The sequence below is a fragment of the Macaca thibetana genome, chromosome 9 (assembly GCF_024542745.1).
Source record: "Macaca thibetana thibetana isolate TM-01 chromosome 9, ASM2454274v1, whole genome shotgun sequence".
NCBI lineage: Eukaryota > Metazoa > Chordata > Mammalia > Primates > Cercopithecidae > Macaca > Macaca thibetana.
In genome coordinates this window covers 88,466,087-88,480,429 of record NC_065586.1, presented here as the reverse complement: position 1 = coordinate 88,480,429, position 14,343 = coordinate 88,466,087, and the positions used below count along the sequence as shown (strand labels likewise).

Genomic DNA, 14,343 nt, shown 5'->3' with positions numbered 1-14,343 from the left:
TCTTCACTTTCTCTCTCCTGCCGCCATGTGAAGATGTGCTTGCTTCCCCTTAGCCCTTCTACCAGGATTGTCAGTTTCCTGAGGCCTCCCCAGCCATGCCTCCTGTAGAGTCTGTTGAACTGTGAGCCAATTAAACCTCTTTTCTTTACAAATTACCCAGTCTCCGTGGTTCTTTATAGTAGTATAAGAACAAACTAATATACATATTGTATCAAGGTCAATTTCCCAGCTTTGGTATTGTACTATAATTGTTATTTATTTTATTGTTTTCTTTTTTTTTTTTTTTTTGAGATGAAGTCTCACTCTTCTTCCCCAGGCTGGAGTGCAATGGTGCTATCTCAGCTCACTGCAACCTCTGCCTCCCAGGTTCAAGCGATTCTCCTGCCTCAGCCTCCCAAGTAGCTGGGATTACAGGCCTGCCACCACGCCCGGCTAACTTTTGTATTTTTAGTGGAGACAGGGTTTCACCATGTTGGCCAGGCTGGTCTCGAACTCCTGACCTCAGGTGATCCACCCGCCTCAGCCTCCCAAAGTGCTGGGATTACAGGCATGAGCTATGGCGCCCAGTCTATTTTTTATTTATCTTTTTTTTTTTTTTTTTTTTTTTTTTTTGAGACAGAATTTTGCTCTCATTGCCCAGGCTGGAGTGCAATGGCGCTATCTCGGCTCACCACAACCTCTGCCTCCCAGGTTCAAGCAATTCTCCTGCCTCAGCCTCTGGAGCAGCTGTGATTACAGGCATGTACCACCACACCCGGCTAATTTTATGTTTTTAGTAGAGATTGGGTTTCTCCATGTTGGTCAGACTGATCTCAAACTCCCAACCTCAGGTGATCCGCCTGCCTTGGCCTCCCAAAGTGCTAGAATTCACAGGCATGAGCCACCACACCCAGCCTTGTACTATAATTATATAAGAGATAACCACTGAGGAAGACTGGGTGAAGAATACATGAAACCTCTCTTGTACTCTTCTTGAAACTTCATATGAATTAATGATTTAAAAACTAAAAGTAAAGATTTTATAAAGTGTTTGATAGCTACTTGTTAATGTCAAAACAAAATAGAAGCCTAGGCAGCATGGCGACACCTTGTCTCTACAAAAAATTGCAAAAATTAGCTGAGTGTGGTGGCTCATGCCTGTAACCCCAGCTACTTGGGAGGCTGAGGCAGGGGGATCACTTGAACCCAGGAGATTGAGGATATAGCAAGCCAAGATTGTGCCACTGCACTCCAGTCTGGGTGAGAGTGCACACTCACCCTGTCTCAAAAGAAAACACACACACACACACAAAATGAAGTATTTATCGGCAATTGATATAAAGATTTTATTTACTGCTACGTAAGTTTTACTTCAAATAGCCTGTTATCAGAAATGCTTATTCTTGGAAATTAACTCCATAGCCAAGGGCTTACCTAAAATTTTCTTCAGAAATGTACACTCCATTTTTCTCACGAGCTGCAGCAAGATCTCGTTTTAAACGCTCTATCTCCTCCGTATACTCCTACACAAGAGGAATGTTGAAGGTGTCAGTTTAGTACTTTTTTCATTCAGTTTGGGAAGGATATGCATCAAATAAAAAGTAAAGTTAGCCTTTTTATGTCTTTTAAAACATAAAGAAGCATGATAAAAAGTTATAACCATACTTGTTAATCAATATTAATTTGTATAGAAATAAAGTCTTTCAAAGCTCCTTTTTAAATGCACTCATTCTAAAAATATGGACTTCCCAAGAAAAACCACAACCTCCAGTACCCAGGTTGGTAGCAGTATTTCAAACTAAAATGAACCAGGATTCCTTAGAAAAGCATCTGATTCCAGGACTGAGGTAGGAAATACTCAAGATGAACACAGAACATCTTGTCAAATAAGGCAAGGAAAGAAGCTAAACAAAGACTACTAGGCTAATCAAAAGGACTCAAGAAGCCACCTGAAGAGATAACCCCTTAATATAGATTGGCTCTGTCTCCCCACCCAAATTTCATCTTGTAGCTCCCATAATTCCCACTTGTTGTGGGAGGGACCCGGTGGGAGATGATTGAATTGTAGGGGCAGATCTTTCCCATGCCGTTCTCATGACAGTGAATGGGTCTCACAAGATCTGATGGTTTTATTTATTTATTTATTTATTTATTTTTTGAGACAGAGTCTCGCTCTGTCTCCCAGGCTGGAGTACAGTGGCCCGATCTCGGCTCACTACAACCTCCGCCTCCTGGGTTCAAGCGATTCTCCTGCTCAGCCTCCCAAGTAGCTGGGACTACAGGCGTCCACCACCACTCCCGGCTAATTTTTGTATTTTTAGTAGAGACGGGGTTTGACCATATGGGCCAGGCTGGTCTCGAACTCCTGACCTCGTGATCCGCCCGTCTTGGCCTCCCAAAGTGCTGGGATTACAGGCTTGAGCCACCGCACCCGGCCCTGATGGTTTTAAAAATGGGAGTTTCTCCACACAAGCGCTCTCTCTTTGCCTGCTGCCACCCACGTAAGATGTGACTTGCTCCTCCTTGCCTTCCACTATGATTATGAGGGCTCCCCGGCCATGTGGAACTATAAGTCCAATAAACCTCTTTCTTTTGTAAATTGCCCAATCTTGGGTATGTCTTTATCAGCAGCATGAAAACAGACTAACATACCCCTGGCCAAAGATGAGCCAATCTGAGCATCAGTGAGGAGAAAAACTACAGTCAGTTAACACAAACAATTTAAATATATGAGATTATAATGACACTAAGAAACCTAGGAAACCAACTCATTATTCTCAAAATTGGCAAATAAAGGAAATTATCAAGCATGTGTCCTGCCTTTCCTATAAGAACTATACCTCTAAGTAGATGAGAGAAAGAACCTCTTAATAGAAGCACAGGTTGAACATCCCTAATCTGAAAACCTGAAACCCAAAAGTTTGGGTCCAAAAGTCCCAAACTTTTTGAGCACCGACATGACACCAGAAATTGAAAATTTTGCACCTGATCTCATGTGACAGGTCACAGTTAAAACACTGTCTCATACACAAAATTATTCAAAATATTGCATAAAATTACTTGCAGGCTACGTATATATGGTTCTATGAAACAAAAATGAATTTCATATTTAGACTTGGGTCCCATCCCCAATATACCTTATTATGTATACGCAAATATTCCAAAATCCAAAATATCTGAAATCCAAAACACTTCTGGTCCCATGCATTTCAGATAAGGGATATTCAACCTGAGGTTCAGCAATCAATTAAGAAAGAATAATTGAATTCAAATATTACCATATTGCAACCTTAGAAAACTATTGACCAAGTCCCTGAATATTGTCATTGCCCATAAAAAAGACAAAGAACCGGCCGGGCGCGGTGGCTCACGCCTGTAATCCCAGCACTTTGGGAGGCCGAGGCGGGATGATCACAAGGTCAGGAGATCAAGACCATCCTGGCTAACACGGTGAAACCCCATCTCTACTAAAATACAAAAATTTAGCCGGGCATGCTGGCGGGTGCCTGTAGTCCCAGCTACTGGGGAGGCTGAGGCAGGAGAATGGCGTGAACCTGGGAGGCAGAGCTTGCAGTGAGCCGAGATGGTGCCACTGCACTCCAGCCTGGGCAACAGAGCGAGACTCCGTCTCAAAAAAAAAAAAAAGAGAACCAGAGATTATATACTTCTAAATGGAAGAAGACACTACTGCTTATGAATTAGTTTTGCCAAAAATAAATAAGACAAAACTTGAATTTAATTAAGCCTCAAGATTCAGCTTCCAATTTACAGAAAATACAAAGAACAGAGGAACACGTCAAAAGATACTACGGTAAAACTCTACAGGACAAACATACAGATATTTCCACAAATAAATTATAAGAGGAAATAAATATATATATACATATATATGTTACCTATACATGTGTATGTTATATACATATCAATATGCAATATATGTATATGCTATATATACATAAATATATAAACATCAAATAAGCATGTTAAAAAGATGCTCAACATCATTAGCCTTTAGAAAAATTCAAGTTAAAAACCACAATGAGATATCTATTACCTACCACACCTATCAGAATGACTAAAATAAATAAGTTACAACACTAAATGCTGGTGAGGATATGAAGAAACTAGATCACTCATACATTATAAAATGATATAGCCAATTTGAAAAACAGGCAGTTCCCTAAAATAATAAACATTCAATTATTATACAACCCAGCAATTGCACTCTTGGGCAATTATCCAAGAGAAATAAAAATGTATGTTTACATAAATACCTATAAATGAATGTCAATAGCAGTTTTGTTTGTAATAGCAAAAAAACTGCAATCAGCTCATATGTCATTCAATAAGTGAAAAGTTACAAAAACTGTATGGTACACACTCACCATGGACTACTACTTATTACTAAAAAAAAAGATCTGCTGGGTACAGTGGCTCATGCCTATAACCCCAGCACTTTGGGAGGCCAAGGTGGGTGGATCACAAGGTCAAGAGTTTGAGACCAGCCTGGCGAACATGGTGAAACCCTGTCTCTACTAAAAATGCAGAAAATTATCTGGACATGGTGGCAAACACCTGTAATCCCAGCTACTTGGGAGAGTGAGGCAGGAGAATCGCTTGAACCTGGGAGGCAGAGGTTGCAGTGAGCTGAGATCGCACCACTGCACTCCAGCCTGGGCAACAGAGTGAGACTCCGTCTCAAAATAAATAAATAAATAAATAAATAAATAAATAAATAAGGCAATCTCAGACCTTTACATAATATATGATTCTAATCAATAACAGTCTTGAAATGATAGAGGACAGATTATTGGGTGCACTCCAGCCTGGGCAACAGAGTAAGACTCCATCTCAAAATAAATAAATAAATAAATAAATAAATAAATAAATAAATAAGGCAATCTCAGACCTTTACATAATGTATGATTCCAATCAATAACAGTCTTGAAATTATAGAGGACAGATTATTGGGTACCAGGAAAGGAGGGAGATGGTGGTAAGAAAAGTGGTAACAAAAGGGCAATATGAGGGGTCCTTGTGGTGATGGAACTATTCAGTATCTTGATTGTGGTAGTGAATACACGAACCTATACATGTGACAATACTGTCTAGACTTAAATACACATACACACACACGTAAGGAAAATTGGGAAAGATCCATGGATTGTTATTAATATCAATATCCCCGTGGTAATATTCTATAGTTCAAGAAAATGTACAAAGGATTTCTCTGTATTATTACTTTTTTTTTTTTTTTGAGACAGAGCCTCACTCTGTCTCCCATGCTGGAGTGCAGTGGCGCGATCTCAGCTCACTGCAACCTCTGTCTCCTGGGTTCAAGTAAATCTCCTGTCTCAGCCTCCTGAGTAACTGGGATTACAGGCACGCGCCGCTACGCCCAGCTAATTTTTGTATTTTTAGTAGAGATAAGGGTTTCACTATGTTGGCCAGGCTAGTCCCAAACTCCTGATCTAAAGCAATCCGCCTACCTCGGTCTCCCAAAGTGCTGGGATTACAGGCATGAGCCATTGTGCCTGGCCTGTTTTCTCTGTATTATTTCTTATAACTGCATGTGAATCTATAATTATCTCAATAATAAAAACTTTATTTAAAAAAAAAACCAAGGAAAGGAAAAAGTAAAGCCAGACTGGGAGGAAATATTTGCAAATCATATCTCATTAAGGGCCTGCATCTAGACTACATGAACTTCTTACAACTTAATAAGAAGACAAACCAATTAAAATTGGGGAAAGCATTTGAATAGACATTTCACCAAAAAAGATAAACAAATAGATAATAAGCACAAGAAAAGACGTTCAACGTCATTAGGGAAATGCTAATTAAAACCATACTGGAGCCAGGTGTATTGGCTCACGCCTGTGATCCCAGCACTTTGGGAGGCTGAGGCAAGCGGATCACAAGGTCAGGAGTTCAAGACCAGCCTGGCCAACATGTTGAAACCCCATCTCTACTAAAAGTACAAAAATGAGCTGGGCGCGGTGGTGCACACCGGTAGTCCCAGCTACTCGGAAGACTGAGGTCGAAGAATCGCTTGAATCTGGGAGGCAGAGGTTGCAGTGAGTCAAGATCGTGCCACTGCACTCCAGCCTGGGTGAAAGAGCGAGACTTCATCTCAAAAAAAAAAAAAGAAAACAAAAACAAAACAAGTGTTGAAAAGGAGGTGGAGAAATTGCAGACCTCATAAACTGCTGTAGGAAATACAAAGTGGTAGAGCTACTTGGAAAAGTTTCTTAAGCATAAACTTACTATACAACCCAGAAATTAAATCCCTAGATATCTACCCAAGAGAAAAGAAAACACATCAACACAAAAGACATGTAGAGAAATGTTCACAATGGCATTATTGGAAATGATCCAAATGTCATATTATCAGCATATAATTGAATACTATTCAGCAATAAAAAGAAATAAACTACTGATACATGTTATAAATGGAACCCCAAATGTTATGCTAGGCAAAAGAAACTTGATGCAAAAGACCAAATACTACATGATTCCATTTATAGGAAATTTCCAGAAAAGGTAAATCTATAGACAGAAAGCAGTTCAGTGGCCACATGATTGTAAAGGAGCAAAGGGAAATTGGATAGTGATACAAATTTTCTAAAACTAGATCGTGGTTATATTCCACAACTCTGTAAATGCACTATAAATCATTGAATTGTATGCTTACATTAGGGGGTGGGTGTTATGGCATGTAAATTATACCTCAAAAATGCAAATAAATAAATTTTGTAAATGTAAATAAATGAAAATTTTGTTAAGAGTACCAACTCAGTTGATAAAGTTGGTAAAGTCAACATATTAGCATTAGAAAAAAATATGTTAACACGTAAGATATTTAGTTTAAATCACTATATAAAAAGCCTTCCATGGGCAATTTACAAATGTTGTTTAACAATTATCTCCCACTTAAGTTTCTTATTTTCACATTTGTCAAGCAAGATTACATTATGCTCCAAAATTCACAGTTACCTTAATAAGAGCTTTTTTGGTGAGTTTCTGATTCACTTCAGGCTTATTCAATATGTTCTTTGCTCTATGAGCATATTCCAATGTACTCAGCGTTTCCTGTCATAGAAAGGAAAGATCAATTAGTGAAGATATTGTGAGAATAATGTAGTTCTGTTATCTAAAATATGTTATATAATAACTTAAAGTAATATTTCATAGTTGTATCTAATTTTAAAATCTAGTCATTAAGACCACTATGCCCAACCTTTAAAAAGGAAGCTGTTCAATCCTTTTTTCCCTTCTCTTCAATTTTCATAGTCTTGACCCTTAGGATAATTTCCTTTAGACTATTCTTAAACTCAATGATGGCTCACATTTGTAATCCCAGCACTTTGGAGGCCAAGGCATGAGGGTCACTTGAGTCCAGGAGTTCGAGACAAGCCTTGGCAACATAGGGAGACCCTGTTTCTACAATAAATAGATAAATATTAGTTGGGCATGGTAGCATGTGCCTATAGTCCCACCTAGTTGGGAGTCTGAGGTGGGAGCATCACTTAAGCCCAGGAGGTTGAGATTGCAGTGACTGTGCCATTGCACTCCAGCCTAGGCAACAGGTTTGTCTCAAACAAACAAAAAAACAAAAACAAAAAACCACAAAGCTCAATGAATCTACCAACTGATGAATAAACAAAATGTCCCATATCAGCCGGGCACAGTGGCTCACGTCTGTAATCCCAGCACTTTGGAAGGCCAAGGCAGGTGGATCATGAGGTCAAGAGTTCGAGACCAGCCTGGCCAACATGGTGAAACCCTGTCTCTGCTAAAAATACAAAAATTAGCTAGGCGTGGTGGCAGGCGCCTGTAATCCCAGCTACTCGGGAGGGTGAGGCAGGAGAATCACTTGAACCCGGGAGGCAAAGGTTGCAGTGAGCCAAGACCATACCATTGCACTCCATACTATAGAATATTATTCACCCATTAAAAGGAATAAAGTATTGCTGCTACAATACAGATGAACCTTGAAAACATTATGCTAAGTGAAAGAAGCCAGTCACAAAAAAACCACATATTACATAATTCCATTTATATGAAATATCCAGAACAGGCAAATCCATAGATGCAAAAAGCAGTAGTGTCCTAGAGCTGGGAGTGGGGCAAATGGAAAAGTAATTTCAATGGGTACAGGCCTTCTTTCTGGGGTTACGAAAATGTTCAAAACTTAGATTTCGGTGACGGTTGGACAGCTCTGTTAATATACTAAAATTATTAAATTAATATACTTTAAATCGGTGAATTTTATGATATGTGAATTAAATCTCAATAAAGTTTTTTTTTAATGAAGGGGAAGTTGGAGACCTTAAAGAAGCTTTTTTGTTTTTTTGAGACAAAGTCTCGCTCTGTCACCCAGGCTTGAGTGCAGTGGCTCAATCTCAGCTCACTGCAACCCCTACTTCCTGGGTTCAAGCAACTCTCCTGCCTCAGCCGCCTGAGTAGTTGGGATTACAGGCGTGCACCACCACGCCCAGCTAATTTTTTGTGGTTTTTTAGTAGAGACGGGGTTTCACCATGTTGCTCAGGCTGGTCTTGAACTCCTGAGCTAAGATGATCCACTCACCTCAGCCTCCCAAAGTGCTGGGATTACAGGTGTAAGCCACCGTGCCCGGCCTAAAAAAGCTTTTTAAAATCCATTTAGGTCAAGCGAGGTGGCCCATGCCTAAATCGCAGCACTTCAGGAGGCTGAGGTAGGAGGATCCCTTGAGCCCAGGAGTTCAAGATCAGCCTAGGAAACATAGTGAGACCTCCGTCTCTATTTAAAACAAAACAAAACAAAACAAAACAAAACTTAGCCAGGCCTGGTGGCTCACACTTGTAGTACTAGCTACTCAGGAGGCTGTGGTTGGGGGAATCACTTGAGTCCAGGAATTTAAGTTGCAGTGAGCCATGATCATGCTACTGTACTGCAACCCTGGCAACAGCATGAGACTCTACTTCTAAAAATAAATAAATAAATAAACAAATAAATAAAATTTCCACTTAAGGCAGATGATAGCAATAAAATAAGACTACATTTTACCATCTTTGTTATTTCTCTTGGTTTTTCTCTCTGTTCTCACACATCCAACACCATCTTCAGTGTTCTCTAAGCAGCCTTACCACACTAGCGAGCATTCACTTTACCTGCTCCTAAGTCCTCAATTAAATCTCCATATACCACCCACTGCTAATGACCACAGCAATTTTCTTTGAAGACTGTGTGGAAAAGCCATTGAGAAACTGGCTTTTTAAGGTTAAAAACTCTGCCAGGAAGGAAAAAGATAACTTCTTCAGGAGTGTCCTCCTGTATATGTTCATATGCAATGTCCAGATTGTTTTACATTATAGCATAGAATGAAGCAAGCTAGGCCCGGCGCAGTGGCATACGCCTGTAATCCCAGAACTTTGGGAGACAAAGGGCGGTTCACCTGAGGTCAGGAGTTTGAGACCAGCCTGGTCAACAAGGTGAAACCACATCTCTACTAAAAATACAAAAATTAGCTGGGTGTGGTGGCAGGCGCCTGTAATCCCAGCTACTTGGGAGGCTGAGGCAGGAAAATCGTTTGAACCCGGGAGGTGGAGGTTGCAGTGAGCTGAGATCTCGTCATCGCACTCCAGCCTGGGGGATAAGAGCGGGATTCATCTCAAAAAAAAAAAAGAATGAAGCTACTAAATGAACTTTTTTTATTCCACCATATATATATATATATATATATATATATATATATTTTTTTTTTTTTTTTTTTTTTTTTTTGAGATGGGGTCTCCCTCTGCCACCCAGGCTGGAGTGTAGTGGCATGATCTCAGTTCAGTGCAACTTCCACCTCCCAGGCTTAAGTGATTCTCCCACCTCAGCCCCATAAGTAGGTGGGACCACAGGTGTGCACCACCAAACCCACCTAATTTTTTGTATTTTTGGTAGAGACAGGGTTTCGGCAGATTGCCCAGGCTGGTCTCGAACTCCTAAGCTCAAGTGATCCACCCACCTCGGACTTCCAAAGTGCTGGGTTTACAGGTATGAGTCACTATGTCCAGCCTAGTAAATAAACTGTTAAAATATATAATAGCTAAATAAGAATTACAGCTACTACACTCGCAGCTTGCTTTCAAAGGGCTTACCTCAAGATTGAGAGATGCAGGAGAAATTGTTGCAATTATAGATGTTCTTGTACGCCCTCCAAGAGAATCCTGGAGGATTCTAGTTAGTTTAGATTCTCGATAAGGAACATGAGGTGTTCTTTCTACAAGGGCGGTAATAACCCTTCCCAAAGTCAACAGGGATTGATTTATATTTCCAGCTTCCCGAGCTCTCTTATCAACAGCTCCAGAACGGCCGATGTTTTCACTTCCTGCAAGATCAACCTTTAATTTCAAAAATAAAAATAAAAAGTGAGTCTATTGGATTTGGATTCAAAGACTTTCATTCTTATAGTATACATAATGTATTAAATAGCCAGCAAAATAATTTTTCTGTAATTAATAAATTTGTTCTCCCACTACAAAGCTAATCACCCAGTGACCACAAAAACTGTCTCAAGGGCAAAATTTCAAGCTGCTCTATAAGGTGTTTAAGAGTGAAACAGTAGTATTAAGGTGGATGCTTACCAAGTTCAACTTTCCAATTTTAACAAGCTCTTCTCCATCAATCGTAGTTTCTTTCATATGTATTGTAACAGAGAAAACTGAGTGGGAACGACTAGAAAACAATATCAAGTTGCCCAGTCATTATAATGTAAAACAGCATTTCCTGCTTCTGAAATACTGAAAACAGGAAAGGAAGATCTAAATCCACATGGGTAGAGAAAGATAACATCAGACAGGAGATATCAAGAATATTCTGGAAGATAGGAGATGGATAGAACAGTGATTAGGATTTTGTTTTCTCCTATCTACTGCCTGCAAAAGCGGCATCAATAAGAAGCTATCTGAAAAAAAACTCCAAAAGACTTAGAATCCTGAGGCACCTCTGAAAGCTGGATGTGGATGGGGTCAAAACATTTGCCTGGTATGTCAAGAAGAGATGGCTTGCAATCAATCTGCTATTCATAAGAACCATTTGAAGTATGTCATTACCATAAATTCAAATGGTACCAGGCAAGGCATTAGTTTACTCTTCCACCTCCCCATCCATGTCAGCTGTTGTGTACATGCACAAGTACACTTCTCTGCTTTGAGACTGTCATCAGAAATAGGTGACTCCTATCCCCTAACAGCAGAAATAGTAAACAGCATGATTACTAAAACACTACAAGATAATCACTGCTAGATTATAAAATGTTCAAAAGTCTACCTTATGCTAAATACTGATATTCAGGCCAGGGGTGGTAGCTCATGCCTGTAATCCCAACACTTTGGGAGGCCAAGGTAGGAGGGTCACTTCAACCCAGGAGTTCAAAACCAGCCTGGGCAACATAGTGGGACTGCCATCTCTACAAAAAAATTTCAAAATTAGCTGGGCATAGTGGTATGCTCCTACAGTTACAGCTACCCTAGAGGCTCAGGTGGGAGGATCACTTTAGCCCAGGAGGTCAAGGCTGCAGTAAGTCATGACTGAGTCACTGCACTCTAGCCTGGGTGACAAAGTAAGATGTTGTCTTGGGAAAAAAAACAAACAAGCAAAAAAACAAACAAAAAAAACCAAATACTCTGCTTTTATCTTAGGGGAAAAAAAATTATACAGATGACCAAAGACATTCTTTTTGTATCCAATGGCAGTTGGTGAACATTATCATGTTTGTTAATATCATTGACAGTTGACAGAGAATCTGGTAAGTTTCAATTTTCTTCTTTGTACTTTCATGTTACTTAAACAAAAAATTAATATCTTTTTTTTTTTTTTGAGACTTATTGCCCAGGCTAGACTTATTGCAATGGCTCGATCTCAGCTCACTGCAACTTCTGCCTCCTGGGTTCAAGCAGTTCTCCTGACTCAGCCTACCAAGTATCTGGGATTACAGGCACACGCCACCACGCCCAGCTAGTTTTTGTAATTTTAGTAGAGACGGGGTTTCACCACATTGGCCAGGCTGGTCTCGAACTCCGGACCTCAAGTGATCCTCCCGCCTTGGCCTCCCAAAGTGCTGGGATTACAGGCGTGAGCCATCGCGCCCAGCCAAGTAGCATTTTTATAAAAATTATTTAAATTATTTAAAATTACAGAAAAGGAGGAAGATCCAAGGAAAAGCATAAATGCAAACTATAGATCTGAATTATAATATTCATCTCCACCAGGCGTGGTGCCTCATGCCTGTAATCATTTTGGGAGGCCGAGGCGGGCAGATCACGAGGTCAGGAGATCAAGACCATCCTGACTAACACAGTCAAACCCCGCCTCTACTAAAAAATACAAAAAATTAGCTGGGCGTAGTGGTGGGTGCCTGTTGTCCCAGCTACTCGGGAGGCTGAGGCAGGAGAATAGCATGAACCCGGGAGGCGGAGCTTGCAGTGAGCCGAGATCGCGTCACTTCACTCCAGCCTGGGGGACAGAGAGAGACTTTGTCTCAAAAAAAAAAAAAAAAATACATAATAATAATAATAATAATAATAATAATAATAATAATAGGCCGGGCGCGGTGGCTCAAGCCTGTAATCCCAGCACTTTGGGAGGCCGAGGTGGGCGGATCACGAGGTCAGGAGATCGAGACCATCCTGGCTAACACGGTGAAACCCCGTCTCTATCTCTACTAAAAAATACAAAAAAAACTAACCGGGTGAGGTGGCAGGCGCCTATAGTCCCAGCTACTCAGGAGGCTGAGGCAGGAGAATGGCGTAAACCGGGGAGGCGGAGCTTGCAGTGAGCTGAGAGCAAGACTCCGTCTCAAAAAAAAAAAAAATAATAATAATAATAATAATATTCATCTCATATTTTTCGACCATTATCTACCCATTCCTAATCCAGATTAGGCAATTAATACAAATAAGCATTGGAGTTAGCTCTAATTTGGGAAAACTGAATTAGCTTCTCCTCTTTGTCACATACATTCATAAAAAGTGACCTTTATACAAGTCTACATATAAGAAAAAAGGAAAAATAGAAATTTTATACTTTAGTGAAATGTACCTAAAGAAATTTTAACTAGTCTTCAGTTCAGTTCTCAAAATTCTACATGAAATTAAGTCATAAATCAACCACAGAATAAAATTTCCATTTTATTGGAAAGCCATTAAGTGAAAATTTAATTAAAATTTTGAAATCATCCAAAATTCCATGATCTTAATCACTTTTATGTTATATTTTTCTTCTTTCTTTAAATGCAAACTTTTTTAGAGTTGTAACTATAATTGCTATGGCATTTTATAGAAATTTTCAACTACAAGCCAGCAAAGAAATAAGACTTCCAATCCTAATAATAATTTTGTAGCTCAGAGAAACTGATATGCAGATAAATTCACTTATTCACCCGAAGTCACATACTGAATTAACTGTGAAACTGAGACTACACACAAATATCTAATTCCCAATCTATTGCTTTTTCTATCACATTCTGATGTTTCCTTCAAAGACCACACACACACACACACACACACACACAAACACTTGTTTTAGTAAACTATATTTGTAGAATTTGGAATTTGTCCTGTAGGGGTCTTTACAAGAAAAAAGGAGTTCCTAACTTATGTAAATTTATGACAGGCATTTTATATTTCAATGAATAGAGTGGTAAGAGAGGAAAATAAACAATTTTTAAAAAGGAATTTTTATATTTCAGTAAAAGATACTTAGAGAGAAAAAATCATCCCTTTCAATCCATGAAAGCCAGTGTTAGTGACCATCTGTCTCCCACATTAAAATGAAGCCATTTTAAAAGACCTGACTTCTTCTAATCCTTATTAAATGCAAGGGTTTTCAAACTATATTCTAATATCAGTAGGGGGCTCCACAAAAGTGCCTCAGGGACCCCTTCATAAGGCTTAAGGAGGTAAAGCTCAGAGCGTCCCATTCTAAAATCAACTATAGCAGCCACATTTTATCCTGGGCTTCCATATATGATGTCACTAGAATAAAAGGATTCTTCTACTTCAAAAAAGTTTAGGCTGGGTGCGGTGGCTCACACCTGTAATCGCAGCACTTTGGGAGGCCAAGGCAGGTGGTTCACCTAAGGTCAGGAGTTTGAGACCAGCCTGGCCAACATGGTGAAACCACATCTCTACCAAAAATACAAAAATTAGCTAGGCTAGTGGCGGGCACCTATAATCCCAGCTACTCAGGAGGCTGAGGCAGGAGAATTGCTTGAACCTGGTGGGCAGAGGTTGCAGTGAGCCGAGATCGTGCCACTGCACTCCAGCCTGGGTAACAAGAGCGAAACTTGGTCTCAAAAAAGAAAAAAAAAAAAGTTTAATACTTCAGCTATGGTT

At 39.8% G+C, this 14,343-nt stretch overlaps 1 protein-coding gene across 1 annotated transcript in view; it reads right to left on the bottom strand.

Moving 5' to 3' along the window:
• The window catches only part of KIF11 (kinesin family member 11), a 66,729-nt gene that overhangs the window by 35,822 nt on the left and 16,564 nt on the right, over positions 1 to 14,343 (bottom strand). Inside the window, exons 7-10 of the mRNA XM_050804441.1 lie at positions 10,594 to 10,684; positions 10,108 to 10,350; positions 6,976 to 7,071; positions 1,414 to 1,502 (exon numbers count right to left, since the gene is read on the bottom strand). Of these exons, the coding sequence (XP_050660398.1) occupies positions 1,414 to 1,502; positions 6,976 to 7,071; positions 10,108 to 10,350; positions 10,594 to 10,684 (519 nt within the window). The remainder of the gene's footprint in view (positions 1 to 1,413; positions 1,503 to 6,975; positions 7,072 to 10,107; positions 10,351 to 10,593; positions 10,685 to 14,343) is intronic.